This window comes from Convolutriloba macropyga, chromosome 9, assembly GCF_964194025.1.
Source record: "Convolutriloba macropyga chromosome 9, txConMacr16.3, whole genome shotgun sequence".
In the NCBI taxonomy this organism is placed as follows: Eukaryota; Metazoa; Xenacoelomorpha; order Acoela; family Convolutidae; genus Convolutriloba; species Convolutriloba macropyga.
The window spans coordinates 37,889,650-37,908,954 of NC_134476.1; the positions used below are offsets into that span (position 1 = coordinate 37,889,650).

At 36.8% G+C, this 19,305-nt stretch overlaps 1 protein-coding gene across 1 annotated transcript in view; it reads right to left on the minus strand.

The window, feature by feature from the left end:
* Positions 1-19,305, minus strand: part of LOC142346206 (uncharacterized) — a 144,776-nt gene that overhangs the window by 93,281 nt on the left and 32,190 nt on the right. Inside the window, exons 8-12 of the mRNA XM_075398718.1 lie at positions 16,284-16,414; positions 15,334-15,484; positions 12,188-12,289; positions 5,941-6,032; positions 5,164-5,338 (exon numbers count right to left, since the gene is read on the minus strand). Of these exons, the coding sequence (XP_075254833.1) occupies positions 5,164-5,338; positions 5,941-6,032; positions 12,188-12,289; positions 15,334-15,484; positions 16,284-16,414 (651 nt within the window). The remainder of the gene's footprint in view (positions 1-5,163; positions 5,339-5,940; positions 6,033-12,187; positions 12,290-15,333; positions 15,485-16,283; positions 16,415-19,305) is intronic.

The window sequence follows — 19,305 nt, forward strand, 5'->3', positions numbered from 1 at the left end:
CAGCATCTAGTTCGGGCTGAAGCAAGCTAGGTTGCGTTGTTGGACTGAGAGAAGAACAAAGTCGAAGAAAAAGGGTCATTAGAGGGAGTGAGGGTGAGCGGGGGGGGGGGTTATCAATTATGTACAGCGTGGTCAGTGGTGGAATGAGTTGGTGGTGAGAGGAGAGGGTCGGACGGGGTAGATTGAGGTCGTTTTAAACCGCCAAAAATGAACCTCATAACATGAAATTCAGATTCTTACTTTATAGAGAAAAACTGTGAAGTTTATACACAAAATCATGACCACTAGTCAGATATTTTTGAGAAAAAACGGAGTTCTCAAGGTTTATGAGCTACACATATATGAAATGCTAAAGTTTAATTTGCATTCTTTATGGTCATCACATCGAAGCATCATATCTCAATTCATATTTTACATTTGACCAGTCTGTTTATTGAACAAGCAATTTTGGACTATGGCTTATGGTTCCTCTATGCAAGAGAAAAATCCAAACGCTTTCAATTTTACACAGCTCCATCTTTCGAGAGTTGAAGTTGGATGGCACAGATATCACCCCGCGTCAGCCTTCTACTTTTGTACAATCATTTAGAGAAAAAACTCCATTGAAAATATTGATTTAGCCAATCGGGGTTCAAATTTATGTTTTCATTAGGGCTCGTGACCCCAGCTCCTGCGACAACTCCCATTTCTCTAACCTGGGATTTGCCATACCAAACATCAGCCCCGCAGCATTTTTAGTTTTCGAGAAACGGTCCCTCTTTGGATCCAGGATAACAAGAACACTTGTGATTTTTAACAAAAATTTCTGATCATTTTAGGATGCAAAATGTAAGTTCTTGAAGTTTCTGTTTTTTCCACGGTTTTCTTGTTATTGAGCAAAATATAGCAGCTGCAGCCAGTGTAGAGAAACAAAATACTGTCAAGTTTTCGCTACCTGAAAATATACTAACTTTTTCAGCACCACTACGACAAAATAGTTCTCTATAGTCCTGTGTTTTCATACTCGCGTTGGGTAACGCTCATCGATTTGGACCGTGTGTACGACAATTGGCCTCGAGGTCCGCCAGATGTAGTATCCAACACGAGTTCTTTCAACTTTCTTGTAATCAATGGCATATTTTAAATCTATTCACTTTTCTGAAGAAATTATTTCTTTCCTTCTTTCTTTTCTTTATAACCCACTAACGTCGGCTGAATTGCTCTCAAACGGCTGACTAGACGTAGGCTTCGTCAGCATCTAGTTCGGGCTGAAGCAGGCTAGGTTACGTTGTTGGACTGAAAGAAAAAGAAAGTCGAAGAAAAAGGGTCATTAGAGGGAGTGAGGGTGAGCGGGGGGATATCAATTATGTACAGCGTGGTTAGTGGTGGAATGAGTTGGTGGTGAGAGGAAAAGGGTGGACGGGGTTAGATTGAGGTCGTTTTAAACCGCCAAAAGTGAACCTCATAACATGAAATTCAGATTCTTACTTTATAGAGAAAAATTGTGAAGTTTAAACACAAAAGCATGATCACTAGTCAGATATTTTTGAGAAAAAACGGAGTTCTCAAGGTTTATGAGCTACACATAAATGAAATGCTGAAGTTTGTTTTGCATTCTTTATGGTCATCACATCGAAGCATCATATCTCAATTCATATTTTACATTGGATCAGTCTGTTTATTGAACAAGCAATTTTGGACTATGGCTTATGGTTCCTCTATGCAAGAGAAAAATCCAAATGCTTTCAATTTTACACAGCTCCATCTTTCGAGAGTTATAGTGCAGATGTAGTATCCAACACGAGTTCTTTCAACTTTCTTGTATTAAATGGCATAATTTAAATCTATTCATTTTTCTGAAGAAATTAATTCTTTCCTTCGTTTTTTATTTATAACCCACTAACGTCGGATGAATTGCTCTCAAACGGCTGACTAGACGTAGGCTTCGTCAGCATCTAGTTCGGGCTGAAGCAAGCTAGGTTGCGTTGTTGGACTGAGAGAAGAACAAAGTCGAAGAAAAAGGTTCATTAGAGGGAGTGAGGGTGAGCGGGGGGGTTATCAATTATGTACAGCGTGGTTAGTGGTGGAATGAGTTGGTGGTGAGAGGAGAGGGTCGGACGGGGTAGATTGAGGTCGTTTTAAACCGCCAAAAATGAACCTCATAACATGAAATTCAGATTCTTACTTTATAGAGAAAAATTGTGAAGTTTATACACAAAATCATGACCACTAGTCAGATATTTTTGAGAAAAAACGGAGTTCTCAAGGTTTATGAGCTACACATATATGAAATGCTAAAGTTTAATTTGCATTCTTTATGGTCATCACATCGAAGCATCTTATCTCAATTCATATTTTACATTTGACCAGTCTGTTTATTGAACAAGCAATTTTGGACTATGGCTTATGGTTCCTCTATGCAAGAGAAAAATCCAAATGCTTTCAATTTTACACAGCTCCATCTTTCGAGAGTTGAAGTTGGATGGCACAGATATCACCCCGCGTCAGCCTTCAACTTTTGTACAATCATTTAGAGACAAAACTCCATTGAAAATATTGATTTAGCCAATCGGGGTTCAAATTTATGTTTTCATTAGGGCTCGTGACCCCAGCTCCTGCGACAACTCCCATTTCTCTAACCTGGGATTTGCCATACCAAACATCCGCCCCGCAGCATTTTTAGTTTTCGAGAAACGGTCCCTCTTTGGATCCAGGATAACAAGAACACTTGTGATTTTTAACAAAAATTTCTGATCATTTTAGGATGCAAAATGTAAGTTCTTGAAGTTTCTGTTTTTTCCACGGTTTTCAAGTTATTGAGCAAAATATAGCAGCTGCAGCCAGTGTAGAGAAACAAAATACTGTCAAGTTTTCGCTACCTGAAAATATACTAACTTTTTCAGCACCACTACGACAAAATAGTTCTCTATAGTCCTGTGTTTTCATACTCGCGTTGGGTAACGCTCATCGATTTGGACCGTGTGTACGACAATTGGCCTCGAGGTCCGCCAGATGTAGTATCCAACACGAGTTCTTTCAACTTTCTTGTAATCAATGGCATATTTTAAATCTATTCATTTTTCTGAAGAAATTATTTCTTTCCTTCTTTCTTTTCTTTATAACCCACTAACGTCGGCTGAATTGCTCTCAAACGGCTGACTAGACGTAGGCTTCGTCAGCATCTAGTTCGGGCTGAAGCAGGCTAGGTTACGTTGTTGGACTGAAAGAAAAAGAAAGTCGAAGAAAAAGGGTCATTAGAGGGAGTGAGGGTGAGCGGGGGGATATCAATTATGTACAGCGTGGTTAGTGGTGGAATGAGTTGGTGGTGAGAGGAAAAGGGTGGACGGGGTAAGATTGAGGTCGTTTTAAACCGCCAAAAGTGAACCTCATAACATGAAATTCAGATTTTTACTTTATAGAGAAAAATTGTGAAGTTTATACACAAAAGCATGACCACTAGTCAGATATTTTTGAGACAAACGGAGTTCTCAAGGTTTATGAGCTACACATATATGAAATGCTGAAGTTTGGTTTCCATTCTTTATGGTCATCACATCGAAGCATCATATCTCAATTCATATTTTACATTGGACCAGTCTGTTTATTGAACAAGCAATTTTGGACTATGGCTTATGGTTCCTCTATGCAAGAGAAAAATCCAAATGCTTTCAATTTTACACAGCTCCATCTTTCGAAAATTATGGTCCAGATGTAGTATCCAACACGAGTTCTTTCAACTTTCTTGTATCAAATGGCATAATTTAAATCTATTCATTTTTCTGAAGAAATTAATTCTTTCCTTCTTTTTTTTCTTTATAACCCACTAACGTCGGCTGAATTGCTCTCAAACAGCTGACTAGACGTAAGCTTCGTCAGCATCTGGTTCGGGCTGAAGCAGGCTAGGTTGCGTTGTTGGACTGAGAGAAAAACAAAGTCGAAGAAAAAGGGTCATTAGAGGGAGTGAGGGTGAGCGGGGGGATATCAATTATGTACAGCGTGGTTAGTGGCGGAATGAGTTGGTGGTGAGAGGAGAAGGGTGGACGGGGTAGATTGAGGTCGTTTTAAACCGCCAAAAGTGAACCTCATAACATGAAATTCAGATTCTTACTTTATAGAGAAAAATTGTGAAGTTTAAACACAAAAGCATGATCACTAGTCAGATATTTTTGAGAAAAAACGGAGTTCTCAAGGTTTATGAGCTACACATAAATGAAATGCTGAAGTTTGTTTTGCATTCTTTATGGTCATCACATCGAAGCATCATATCTCAATTCATATTTTACATTTGACCAGTCTGTTTATTGAACAAGCAATTTTGGACTATGGCTTATGGTTCCTCTATGCAAGAGAAAAATCCAAATGCTTTCAATTTTACACAGCTCCATCTTTCGAGAGTTATAGTCCAGATGTAGTATCCAACACGAGTTCTTTCAACTTTCTTGTATTCAATGGCATAATTTAAATCTATTCATTTTTCTGAAGAAATTAATTCTTTCCTTCTTTCTTTTCTTTATAACCCACTAACGTCGGCTGAATTGCTCTCAAACGGCTGACTAGACGTAGGCTTCGTCAGCATCTAGTTCGGGCTGAAGCAGGCTAGGTTACGTTGTTGGACTGAGAGAAAAAGAAAGTCGAAGAAATAGGGTCATTAGAGGGAGTGAGGGTGAGCGGGGGGATATCAATTATGTACAACGTGGTTAGTGGTGGAATGAGTTGGTGGTGAGAGGAAAAGGGTGGACGGGGGTAGATTGAGGTCGTTTTAAACCGCCAAAAGTGTACCTCATAACATGAAATTAAGTCTTATCGGCATCTTCGGCGAACAGCATAATTGGATACTAGTAGGGCTCTGAGAGAGCTGCTATGCGACTTAACACCCTCTGGGTTTTACCTGTTTATCCTGTTTTTGAGGACAAAAAGTCAAATGGCCAGAGAATCGAAATATTGCAGGTAGTACGAAAAATTGCATCAAAAAGACTAGCAGGACTAATATAATTGCTGCAAATTGCGGTGGAGAGCAAATAAAATGGCTCTGAAATCCAAGTGTTACAGAGCAAGTGATTTAAAAAGCTTTATTCTTAGTCTTAACGGTATTTGATGACAACACGGATTTAAACTTGCGTTCTGCAAAAGTTTAAAGTATGCTCGACATCGAGAACTTTGCAGTGTAGATCAACATCGACTAACCAATAAATCGTTGGTGTAGAGGATCAGAAGATCGGGATCAAGTCCAGACTCAGCTGATGATCTGATGTTGAGGAGATCCTTCATCTGGACTGAAGTGATGGACTCTATTCTCTTCACCTCTGTAGACCTGGCTGCTATCTCGATCAGAGGACTCGAGTTGATAGTCGATATCAGCCTGAAGCGAGATTTTTTATGACATCACGTTGTGTATAAGTTTTCATTAATCTGACCTAAGAAACTAGTGGAACAAATTGTTTAACCTGTCTTCAGAGCCCCGACCTGACGGGCTCGTTTATGATCAGACGATTAAGAGAATGCGCGCAGCGGGTGGGGTTCTCGACCGATTATCGCGAATGAAAACTTGTATCTGTGGTTTTGAGAACGCATTCAATTTGGATGTTAACTTGAAACGGTAAAATTGACACGAGTTGATCTCAAAGGGTCTGCCTGAATTGTCATACACCCAGAGAAAAGAACGGCAGTAGAGAAAACAATGCAAAGGCAGCATTATACACGAATTCGTGATACAAATTCTTTCCCATGATAGTTAAAACATCCAGCTCTTTAGGATAGTTAAGAACGGTTACACCCCAACATATTTTAGAGATATTTTTACCCTTATTATGGTATACTTTTGGTAATGGGGAGGCGCGTTCAACTCCGCAAATTTTAACCCATGAGTTTCGAACTAATAATCGTAATTGTTCATGCTTTTACTCATAATTATATTTATTCCAATCAGGCAAATTCCCTTTTACATCATACAGGTATCCTTACTTGGCTTTGAATCTGTCCACATACAGCTGATCTCCCATCTTGTGTTTGAAGCCGATGAAGGTATCCACTTCCCGCACAAGTTCAGAGAAGGCCTGCCAAACACAAACGAAAACTAATTAGCTTAGGAGGGTAATGTTATTCAACAATTTTAAAGCAAAGCAAGAACCTTTATCCAACAGTTTCTACAAATTGCAGGCCTTAACGCAAACATGCACCCGACGTGATGCTAAATGTTGAAAATTACCGACCAATATCTATACTTCCACGGATTTCTCTTATCTTCGGAAAGCTTCTCTTTATGTACATATACGGAAAAATCAAGGACCTTCTTAATTCAAGGCAGCATTGTTTTCGTACGAAACATTCTACGGTGACGCAATTAGTCCTTTTTCTACACGAATTGTATTTGAATTTTGACGAAAATGTGGAACAAGTTGTTGTGTATTTTGGACTTTTGCAAAGCGTTTGACTCTGTTGATCATTCCTGTCTGCTCTTTAAAATAGCATCTTTTGGGTTTGACAAAGATTTCGTGACATTGCTCTCATCTTACTTAGAATGTAGAAGACAAAGAGTTAAAGTTGGGAACAGCCTCTCAGACGTCTCGGATCTCAGCAGTGGCGTGCCGCAGGGGAGCGTATTGGGGCCTATCTTGTTCTTAATTTATATCGATGATAAGCTTGATATCCCTGAATTTTATAATGTATATTGCTTTGCTGATGACACCAAAATAGTTTACAGCGAAGAATCTTGCCTACGTGCAGTTCAAAGTGATTTACACGCACTAAGATTATGGTCATATTGCAATTCCATTAACTTCAATGCTATCAAATGTGGTTATCTTCATTTCAGCCGGACTTCTACGGATTCCTTATTTATTGGAAGCGACGATATATCTCGAGTTGACCACATAACCGATTTGGGTATTGAAGCGTCGAGCACATTAAAGTGGAGCTATCATGTTAAAATTAAACTCGTGAAAGTCCGAAGAGCTCTAAATTATTTGAAACATAATGTTCCATACGGTCTTTCCTCTGGTGTTAAGTTTAATTTATACAAAGCTTGCGTTCTATCAGTATTGTTATATGGCTAACCTGCCGGGTACGCGGACATTATCCATATGCGTAGGTTAGAACTCTTGAACCTACAAGTTCTTAGCTGGTGCTTTGGAGCGGGTGACTATGCTGGCTTGTTGATTACATCAAATTCCCTGCCAGTTGCCTATCAGCTGATTGAGAGTGATTTACGTTTCTTCTCTGCTATAATGAGTGAACCAAATTGTCTAAGTTTTAATGATTTCTTCACAATTGAGACAAAGATTGTAAATACTCGTAATATGGAACTGGAACGCTTAGTCGTCTCGCGAGCAAGAACGCATTACTGAGAAGTCCTTCTTCTTCCGAGTGCAAAGAGTGGTCAATGATACAGCTGATCTCCTGAATGTCCGTATAAGCAGCTTCAAATCAAAAAACCCATGTCAAGATATATAAAAACCTTTATACATAAATGTCTTTTGAGCTTAACAAAAACGAAATATGACATCAATAATACATGTACTTGGGCTTTAAAATGTAGATGTAATGTTTGCGCAGGATAAGCATTATTTTGTTTTAGTTCATTTTTTTGTAATGGTTAACCTTATTTTCTTTTGACATGAAAACAATGCTTACTTTATTAATGATGCTGTAATATCCTATCAAAGGTAATAGAAGTCTTTTACTACTAATAATAATAATAATAATAATAATAATAAGTTCGTGAAACAGAATAATTTTCTGCATTGCAGAGTTATCTATATTAAATACATTTATCTAATGTTGGTTTTACTAACTGTCTCCATTTGTCGGTCTAAAGATCCAAATTCATCCACAACAAATTTCCTCTCTTCAGCACATAAATGTTTATGAAGTGCAAGGCTTCTTTGTGACAATTTTCTAAATCCTTTGAGAAGTAGCTCGGTTCCAGTCTTCATCGACTAACTATTGTTGTTCGTTGCTATTTTCTGAGATTTCTGATAATTAATGCAGTGCAATGTTTGCATATGAAAGTAGACGCGTGACATTTTTTCACTACCAGGCCGCTAGGGTATTTACCGCAACCACGGCACAAATATAACCCCGTAAGGTGATATACCAACCCATTATTTATCAACCTAATTGAGGTGACTAAACATTGAGGTGCAAGTATATGTTACCTCACGAAAAGAAAAAATATGCAAACTATAACCGTACAATTAGAAAAAAACCTTTCAATCTTGACTATTCGATTTTTTTAAAAAAACAATGGTGAAAAAGTAGAGCAGAAGTAAACGAAATGACGAAACTAATGACGAGCAAAAAAAATGGAATTTTACACGAATCTGCTATTTAAAGTTTCTACCATTTGGGAAATCAGTTCTTGGAAATTCAACATCTAAAAAAACATTCGTCGAACATAACTTAACACCATTGGGCCGAAAAAGAACAGAGACAGTGGTGATCTCCATGCCCAGACACAGCACAGTTACTGCAAAATGAAAATTAGGTAATGACGAAAAGCATTGGCATAGCGTTAGTCTAGTATAAAATTTTTTTCCGAATCTAAGAGAATTTTTTTCCTGAGCATTCCTCTTCATAACTTGTATGGCGAAATTGGCTCCTCTTCAAGGGAAAACGGCAGTAGGCTATTTTTTACTCAAAAACAACGCACAGGATCATTAAAGTAATCACTCAAAAACGGAGTATGAGCGTGCGCATCCGTGTGTATGTGTGAGTGAGTGTGGTGTCTGTGTGTATGTATGTTTGTGTGTGTGCTTTTGTGAATGCGTGTGTGTGCAGGATTAACTGAAATTCGAAAAATTTTGAAAACATAGCCGGCAGATTGCCGGAAAATAGCCGCGATAGACGCTCGTGGCCTTCCAGGAATCGAAACACCTAAAGAAAGAAGATAGACAGATCGACCACCAGTCCTTCAATAGACCACTAGACTTTTCGGGTTAGCTTCGGACTGTCAATTTTTGGCACATACGTTCTATAAGGAAAACGCCCTTAAAGAGCTATTTCAGAATTGATATTCAAAATCAAAAACTCAAGACTAATAATCACAAATTAGGGCATATAAGTGGCACAACTTAGATGCACACTATTAACTAGTAAATCTTCATTAAAAATTAAAGTCCCATAAGTGAGTTCAGAAGTCAATTTTTTGAGTGAGGTAAGTCACGCAATTGACCTAAAAGCAGAAACAACGTCACGTACACAAATTTTAACTGCAAAGCAATAGAAGTCACTGAAGTCAATTCCAAGAAGTCAATTCCAAGAAGTCAGGTCGTAAGAATCATCGATGGAGACGACGAATTAAAAAACATAGCAGGACAAGTCCTGACGTACAATTCAAAGAATTTTCATTGATTAAACAGAAAAACTAGACCTAGAATGGACTATGAGTGAATTGAGAAAACCATTTCAAAAAAAAATCAGATCAAAAAATAAGAAAAAAAACAAAAAAATCAATGTCAAAATGCCGCATGTGAACAAAAAACCACTAGCGAGTAAAGAAAATTTAATTCAAACAAAAAACTAGGCCTAAAATGAGCTGTGAATGGATTGGGAAAACCATTTAGAAAAAATCCGATCCAAAAAATCGAAAAAACAGTAAAAATCAGAGTGAAATTGCCGCAGAAACCACTACCGAGAAACCACTACCGAGAAACCGAATTTTTGTTCAAACACCACTTTCGCACTCTACTTTAAAATTAGAGCGAAAAAAATTCACGCCGCAAAACCACTCGCTTTTTCGCTCCATTTCCTGATTCGGCGTGACCAGAATCACTACTCCAATTTGACTTCAAAAATCATGAAAATATGTGAACAGATCTTAAAAAAAAGACAGCGCCCCAATACAATTCAAATTCTTTGAATAGTAAAAATCATGAAAATGTGTGAACAGATCTTAAAAAAAAGACAGCGCCCCAATACAATTCAAATTCTTTGAATTGTAAAAAACCACGATGTCCCCACTAAACAAATAAAAATCAAGCAGATTGACTTTCTGCAATAGCAATTCAGGAGCTGCTGGAGTTCTGTTCTACGACTTTGGGACAAGCTTTCGCAACAATGCTTTCGCAAAAAAAAGCTGAACGGACAATACAGCTTAAAGTCAGGGCAACGTCCAGCATTAAAAAAATGCTGATAAATCAAATTAGCATATGAAAAACGGAATTCCTCACGTGCCCCCTCCCGATTCCTCACGAGCAAGGTTTTTGTCTACCAAATAAGAGGCGTGAATTACTAAAGTGGCTGCTAAGGCTGAGCTAGGGTTGTCACTCATGTAGATAATTAACACACAAGACCTGAGAGCCTACAGTCTCTCAATCGCGGTATAGGTAGTATAACCAACATTCGCTAATCAGGTTTGTGCGCGGTTCGCGTGCGGTCATCACAGCTAACCAAGAATATTTCAATACTGGTTACTTGTTTTCAGACATCTAACGAGCGGGCGAAGAAAAGTAAAAGGCTTAGTAAAATTCACTTTCATCTAATCCACTTCTAAGCGTTCCAATGTCAATCCGCGCAAGCCTGTGCTACTTCTCTGTCAATTTTCGGTAGCGACACACTTTTCATCACAGAGTTTCACGAAAGCTAGCTACTCAATTTTGGCTTGTACTCCCTAATAGCTTTCACAAGGCTACTACTTTTGGCTAACAGCCCCTGCATGTACCACAGCACGAGTGCGTCTATACTACTAGACTTTTGCCACCAGCCTACATAGGCAGAACTAGATTTCTCCGTTTTAGGTAGAACCAATAATGCAACGGAATGCTTCAAGAACTTCATCTAGCATCCATTGTTCGGCACGCTTTCTCGTCATTTATCCCAGAGGATACCTTCCGGAATCCAACATCAGTTCTTGACGGATATTGGCATGAATAGATCAGCGTCTTGTTGTTTGGACCTGTCAGATGTTGAAACAGCAGATCCAGAAAAGCCTTGGCCATGTCACTAGCCTCGCTTAGCACATTGATATGCTACCAGTTTTCATGTTCTAACTAGGTACTAATTTTAGTCAATCACCTTCAGTGGATATCAGACTGACATCTGTATAGACAAGATCAAATAAGATCGGCTACTGTTTCAGGAGCACCAAAATAACGCTTTGTGGTCCATTCCCGGCATGAAGACACCTCAAAAACAGTCCCTGATGAATAAATTGAACCAAGCCTGATTCATATCAGTTAATTTTGAAACGTGCTATAGTCTTGAAGTTTTAGTGTTACACATCACTATCTGCTTCGTCATTATAGTCGCCTGTCCAGTATTGGGACAAAAACCCAATCTACAACGCGTGCGTATATGCGCGTTAGGGTATGTGGGTGTAAGTGTTTGTGTGTGTACAGGAGCAGCAGATGTTAATTTTTTAAATTCAAAAACAAATATTAATCAAGTATAGTCACTTTCTGCTATTTAATTCAGGATCAGTTGGATCTCTGCTCTTCTCCTTCCAGACAAGCCTTCGTAACAATTTGCAATTAAACGGACAGTACAGTTTAAAGTCAGATCTAAAACCCAGCATTCGAAAAATTGCTGCCTAAAATCCTTTTGATAACTTAAGCCTACCTGTCCTTTGAATATTTTCTACTGGTTTACACGTTCTGCGTATGGTTCGCTTCTTTGTAAAGGTGGTGGTGCGATTGGACGCCAGAAAACCGAGCCAACAACGTGCTGCACTGACGCCAGTGATGGCCATATTTGCAAAACCCTGGTATGAGTTTCTTTAGTCACCAAAATTTATGAACGTTATGACGAGGAAAATCTCTTTTATTTAGGACACCGTTATGAATATCAATATTAAACGGAACATTCTTTGAGCTAATTTATTTCCTTGTTTCGATAATCTTCTTCGATGAACTTTTTGAAAACGTCTCGTTGAAAAAGAGTACTTGGTAATGCATACGCAGTTAGTCACCACAAAAAATCATTTTCCATCCTTTTAATCAGTAAAGCACTTTAGAGGCCAAAACGCCTTCTTTTTTGCAAAGTAGATTGCGGAAAGTATCACAATTCACCTAGTTTGAGGGGATCACAAACATTATTTTGTTCAAGAAGTTACAAAAAGCTGAGCGATAAAATGCCAAGTCAAGATTAAGATTGACACCACACGCTCCCAGAATGAAGCAGAAAAAAATTCCGTCAATGATAATAATATCACAGTTACGCGGTAAGGAAATTTGGAAGAGTTGATTCTGGTTTGGTTAAGGAACATGCAACTCACCTGTGGGTTAATTTTGGCCTGTAGACAGTAGGAGTCGGCCAGAATGCTACAAAGCGAAGACAGTGTGTATATCTCCGGTGATGCCAACGACATGTGCAGTACCTAGAACGAAAATACCAATTGCCATCCTATAATGAACTGTAAGTACTTGATGTCATCTATTCCCTTAGAATTTAGAAGATAGACAAGGCGGCTCGGTAATGTGCGATGGCAAATAAGGTTCCGACCCCGCTCATCCACAATTTTGGCATAATTGTCTACCAAATAAGGAACAGATAGAAAAACACATAAAAATCAAGTATTTTAAAAAAAACTGTTGCATGAACGAAAAGATAGCCTCCAAGGCAAATAACTCAGGGGAGTAGAAATGATGCATTAGATTGATGAGATATGCCGATATTAAGAAAGCGAGCGAAGACGAACGGCAAAATCAAACAGCAACAACAAACATTAATTACATCAAAAAATTTATGTCCGTTTACAAAAACAAAACTTAATAACAAAGTCAAAATAGCGTCAGATAAAACTGAAAATAAACAAAATAACCTGTAAATCGCCAGAAAAAAATGATTATTCAACAGTTCATAATAAAGCTTGGCAACAGTTAGATGAAAAAGAACTGAAACTTTAAAGTTAGAAAATTCGCTGATTTTTTTTTAAAAAAAACCAATTAATTTCAAGGTAATGAAAACCATAAGAACCAACTAAAATGTCCCATAGGTTTACAAATACCAATGCTTCTATAGAAGGGAATTAGGAACTCTTGGTATTCAATTTTTTTTGAAGTTACAAAAAGAGCAACAAATAGACAACAAACTAAAAATCAATTAAAACTTGCCAGAAATGCTCTGGAAGCCGTAAAGCCATACTTTGGCCACCAAAATATGTTCGATTGCACGTTCGTCGAACACCAATAATGAATCTTGTGCCCGCTCAATATTGAAAATAAGCAAAAATTAGACAAAAAAGAAAAAAATGCAAAACTATTTAATACTTGTTTTTTTTTTCGAAAAAAATTTATTTCCAAAGACATGAGAGCCATTAATTACAAAATGAAAAAATTGAATAGGTTTGTTAATTGTTCGAAAAGAAGCCCTTGAGACCTGCAACTATCCGGAACATGTCTTACGTCTACAAAAAGAACGTCAAATATGACAAAAACCGAAAATTAATTTACTTTTTTTGTGAAAAACCCGTGTCGAAGCCAGTAAATTCATAACGAATTCTTTGAAAACATTAGATTTTGTGACCCCAATCCCTTTTGGCACCTTCACTTGACAAAAAAATGTCATCTTTAAACTTCAATTAACGTTTCCAGGTAACAAACAGACAATAAAAGGAACAAAATTGCGAATTTGAAATGCTTTTTTTTTTCGTTTTGGAAAACAATTGTTTTCAAAGTCATGAAAGCCATTATCTATCTTCTAATAACAGAACATCGGCTCATCAACTTTTCCAGGAAAAGCCAATCAAACCGGGTCATTGTACAGGAAATTAAAAACGACAGTTAAAGACAAAATTAAAAAATTCAATTAAATTCTTCGAGAAAGTATTGTCGGTAAAGAACCACAATCTATATCTTTAAGGATTAAATATTATCAATTGTGCGTTATTTTGAACGCGAAAAATGTGATATATGTACTGACAATAACGTGATAATTTGACAAAATTAAAAAACATGAAAAATTGGCAAATACCTAAAAATTAAAATTAATTTGTGAAATCTAGTAGTATCAAAGCCCGAACACCATAACTTAAGACGTAAAACCGCAATAAAGACCAAATTTGAATTCAGCAGAAAGAAGGAGCACTCTTTGATTGCTGACACTAAGCTAAAAGTTGACCAAAGTAAGAGAAAAATGGAGGCAAATTTCAATTAGCGATTTTTTATTTAAAAATCAAATATTTTAAAAATGAAAACGACCATAAGCTTTCAAGCAATCAACTAGATAAATTAACTTTGAGTTTATTAGGAATCCAATAGGACCTATCACTTTTGAGCTTTTATTTGAAATGTTCTGTTATTTAAAAAATATAAAAAAGATCGATTTTTTTAAAATAAAAACCGACTGATGACAAACCGAAATGTTTATGGATTGTAACGGTCCAAGATTGGTACAGAACTAGTCCTGCTAATGTTGATTGTCCATTATGAATATTTAATTTTTGGAACGTCATTGATATAGATATTTTGTTTTTTGTTAAAAAATCAAAAGTAAATGCTGCGTTTTTGATAATCAACGAATAAAGTTAGCAAAAAACGGCAAAGTTTTATTTACAGAGCACTGTCAACGGAAGTTGAAGTGGAATTAGCCCCTTTTTCAGTCTACAAAGACTTTTTCAGTGGTGTTTGGGTGTGCACTTCCTGCAAATTTAATCAGAGTGGACTAAAAAACTTATTTCGTGCTGTTTTTGATTAAAAAACTTATTTCGTGCTGTTTTTGTGAAATTTTTAGCCGGAATTTGTGACAAAAAAAAATCAACGAAAATAGCTGACAATGTATTTTGTCTTTAAACGTGAAATCAGCAATATTTTGATGAAAAATTTTATTAAAAATGGCAAATTTTAGTCAAAAATTCCGAAAAAAGGTGAATGAAATCAACGGATTTCACTCTATTTCCTCGAAAGTTTAAACATCGATATCTCCCTGTCAAAAACGAAAATCAAAAAAATCTTTTTAATTCCATATTCTACGCTGGACAAGCTGTCTAATGATACTAGTCTCAACTCTGTACGATGAATATATCGATCGGCCAAAATTGACTGAACAAAAAAAAAAAAAAACCCAGTTGAGTATATAGTTCCTCCCCCCTCAAGAGGGGTCGGAACAAAAAGTGAGCAAAGCCACAAATCGAAAATAGAGATTTTTGTCATGAAATTTTGCAATGCTATTAATATATAAAATCGTGTGTGAGATTTCAATGTATCTAACAAATTAGCATTAATTATCCGAACTCGAAGAACACTAAGTTAAAGGACAATGAGCTCAGATTGAACACGAAATACCCAAATAGGGACCTAAGGGTATTCATTTCAACAGCTTATAAGCTTCTTGCGGGCGAAATTTGCGAGCGAGTTATTGAAAGAGTTGCAGTACACTTAATCTAATAAACACTTATACACAAGACGAAGGCTGTTCTCAAACCTGGTCAAGCGGGTAGGGTCTACTGAAGAACTTCCCATTTCCTGGTCTGGAGAGAACCATGGGCCATATAATGGAGTCATGCAGAGTCTTAAGGAGGTATGCCAGACTGTGTCTGATATCGAGGAATGGGGAGTCGGGATCCGCAGCAGCACTGCAAAATCACAAAGTCAGTAGTTTATGAGGGGGGGGGGGGGGGGGGGGGGGGGGGCTGTAGAGGTGGAAAAGGTTGCGAACCTTCCTACCCCCTTACTTCGTTCACACCGGCTTATAAAAACAAAATGTTCGCCGGTTTAGAGGGAGCTCTAAACAGCTGTCAAAGAGTTCCAGAATCTTTCCCCCAGTTCTGTCTTATTTTTATTTGCCTGTGAACAAAATTTACTGAAAGATGAAGCTGACTGCCATTATATGGGCATTTGCTGAAAATAGACAGATAATTTACTCGCTTCTCGCCAGCACTCAAATATACCAGAGAAGCGCTTGGCCACTCTGAGATAAATCGGATTTATTACTTTTCTGCCCCTGGCTTTTTGCGGGTTGAACCCCCACCCCAAAAGAACGAGCCATATTTTTACATAATGAATTATTATGTAATCTTAAATGCTCTGTAACTGGGCGCGCATAACGCAATGAGGGCGGGGGGTTATATAACTCTCCTATACAAATCTCATCTTAGTGATCTCGAAGCTAGAGAACCCATCACTATCACTAGCATACGGAGGGTTAAATTCTAGGGGAACTATAATCGGAAAAGAACCTTTACTTGACCCTAAATTTTAATTAAAGCGTAACATCACGAAATCAAAAACAGTCAAGGGTTGTATGGATGTGATGAACACAGATTTGGGTGCAGAGATGAAGGTGGAAATGATCCCAAAAAATTTTCCCGGAAATGATCTCCGGGTTCCCAAACGATCCCCGCAAAAGTATATAAAAATCATTAAATGACTCACATGACATCTGGTTGATCGACCTCCAAGATGCACTTTCTGAGAATGTTTTGCTTCACAATGTTCATGTTCTCCAATTTAAAGTGGTCAGCACACACCAACAACTGGCACACTTGGAACAACAGCTCAAACACCTGAACACAAAACAAACACACGTTAGAGCATCTCATAGGCATCACCAAAACTGCCGCAACTATAACTTTCGATTTACTACCTATATTAGATAACAAGTACTCAATATTACAAAACCAATTGATGGGTGGAAAAAATGGCGGTTTATATATTGCTATAAATTTGATGATCTGCTTGTTAACATTATGGACATCAAAACTGCTTTTCATTTCCTCTGCCTCTTTTGTTGAGACCTCAACTTTGTAGCACGAAAAACAGTCCGTGTCAGGTTTCACTCAATATTATTACATTAGGTGGAGTTTCAAGTTTCTCAATATTTAAAAATAGTTTATCAATGTCTCCCTTGAGATACATGGCGTTAGTATAAATCAAATTAAGTTGAAAATGACATTTCTTTTTTATTTGCTATTTTTCGACAAATTGAAAACTGCAAGCTTGCAACAAGTTTATTAGGAAAAAATGAAGAACAAATTTTGATCTTATTTGAAAAATTGCCAACTTTTGTTCAAGGAATAATACAGAAAAAACACCACTAGCAAGGGGACCCTTTCTTAGTCCGAGGACAAATCTATCGGAGAACCGACAAAAAGTGTTGAGCTTTGAAAAAAACATATCGTCTAAACCTATGTGTAAAGTTTGAAAGTTTCACTGATAAATTTAAATCTATTGAGAAATTCATGTAAATTTTATGCCTTTTTAACTTATCAGCTACTGCTTATACTTAATTTTTAAAATCTAACGTTAATAAAAATCGCTTACTGCTGATGAGTGCAAATAATCAAATCTATTGAAATTAGAAACGAAACAGGGTGTCATTTTCTTGCTATATAAAAAACGCATGCTGTTAAACGTTTTTTTCTTACAATTTCCTTCTCTTTCTCAAAAGAACTATACCCACATGTGCTATTATTTTTTCCTACTAAAACTCAACTGAGCAGTAAGAAAATTATTCATCACTGGTTTTCAGTAGGAGAATGTTAAGACTTAGATTTTTGTTTGGGATCAAATTTTGGCAGATATTAGTAGTATATTAAAATGCACGTATTGACTTTAATTTATTTTAATTTTAATTACGACGGTTGAACAGTTGGAAGTGCTTAAATTATGCCAAGGTACTAAAAAATCTCAAAAATTGATGATTCATTGACAATCTCACTATTAAGCTAAGGAACCCCGAACTAATGCAACATAAGATTAAAACACTCAGTTGATAATTTCTGATTAATATCAGTAGCATACTAAAATGAACAAATTGTCACGGGGAGACCAGCCCCACCCCCCGATAATTCGTGCGGTACAATTTTGAGTTCTAAAAATGTTGTCTCTCAGTTTGGCCAGAGGGACAAAAACTTGTAAATTTTTTGTCAATTTTTTGCAGTGAGAAAAACTTGTGAAAATTTTGCCAAATTTGGTCGGTGGGCAAAACTTATGATATTGCCAGAAACTTTTTGCGGGGGATAAAAACTTGATAAAATTTCAAAGTTTTGTGGAATTAATGGAAAAATTGCAAAAATTTTGCACTGGGGGTCCATGCATTTTCAGGGGGTCCATAAAGTAGGGGGTCCATAAAGTTGATTTCAAAGTTTAAAAAAAATCTTAAACCCTTTTTAGTCAAAAAGACTATTCATGGGTTTTGAAAAGGCATAGAACTGACTTACCTTTTCTTTATTTCAATCTCTTGATAGGATGATTTATGAAATATATCGAAAGTAAAATGAAAAGGAGTCAAAATTTGGTGGTTTTGAACCAACATCTGGTTATAATTTGATAGTTTTATTGACCAAATGTTATCCCAGAATAATGAGTGTGGGCAGATTAGAAAACCAATAAAACTTAAGTGTCAGGGCTCCAGATTGAGAATTATTCTATCTGGTATTTAATTTGCAGCGTCAGAGGTCAAAAGAAAGCAACTTTGCAGAGAAAAAAGAAGAAATATACGTATGAATTGGACAAAATAACTGCTCAAATTATATGAAATGTTCCAAAAAAGTACTGAAAAAGTGTTTGAAATTGTGCGGTAAAGCATTTCATTTACCAGGTCTAAAGGACGGGAGAGTTAAAACCGAGGAAACATTGTGTATTTTTTAGAGTAGAAATTGTTATTTTTGGACAATTTTATGCAAAAAAACATCCACCAAATGCAATTCCATTAAGCAAAAATTGTTTTACATTGTAAATGACATCAAGTGTAGGCCGGTAAATTGTGTAACACAAGGTGTTCGAAGGATAATGCAAATGTGAACACGTAATATAGTGTAAAGTGTAAAATTTAGAGAAAATTTAAAATGACAAAATTTTAACGTGAGAAAATGATGACCGACTGAACCCTGCTGCGTAACTTAGGCAAAACGATAGAATGAGCAGACTTTCTCCCGCATATACTTAACAAAACTAATTTCTCTTTTTTGTGAAGGAAATTCTATTTTTTTCTTTACTTTAATGAACAATTTTCCTGCTCTGTTTCTGTTCTCCTAATAGTTTTATAGCACTAACAATAACTATAGCTGTATGACTACAGTGTTCGTCTATTATTTTATCTAATCTGGATATATTTTGCACACATCTGATTGGTTGAAAGTAGGTTGAAGATTAATTTTTGTCTGGTGCATGTGACAACAGATGTTTTGATTTTTGTTTCGCAAGGACCGAGTTTTACGAATTATTGTGTCTACTACATGTGCCCACATGTCTTTTATTACCATAAGCAATTCAGTGTAGTCGTCTCAGGTTCTCTGATTGGTCAGTCGTGTTTAAGCTTTATTACAGTCTTGCACATGATTGAACACTTGTTGTTTTATTATGAAAGACCACGTGTGGTCACAAGTTTGAGTTTGTGTTTAGAAAGAAAGTAGTATGTCGTCATCTCAAGATTACCTTGATTTTTATCACGATA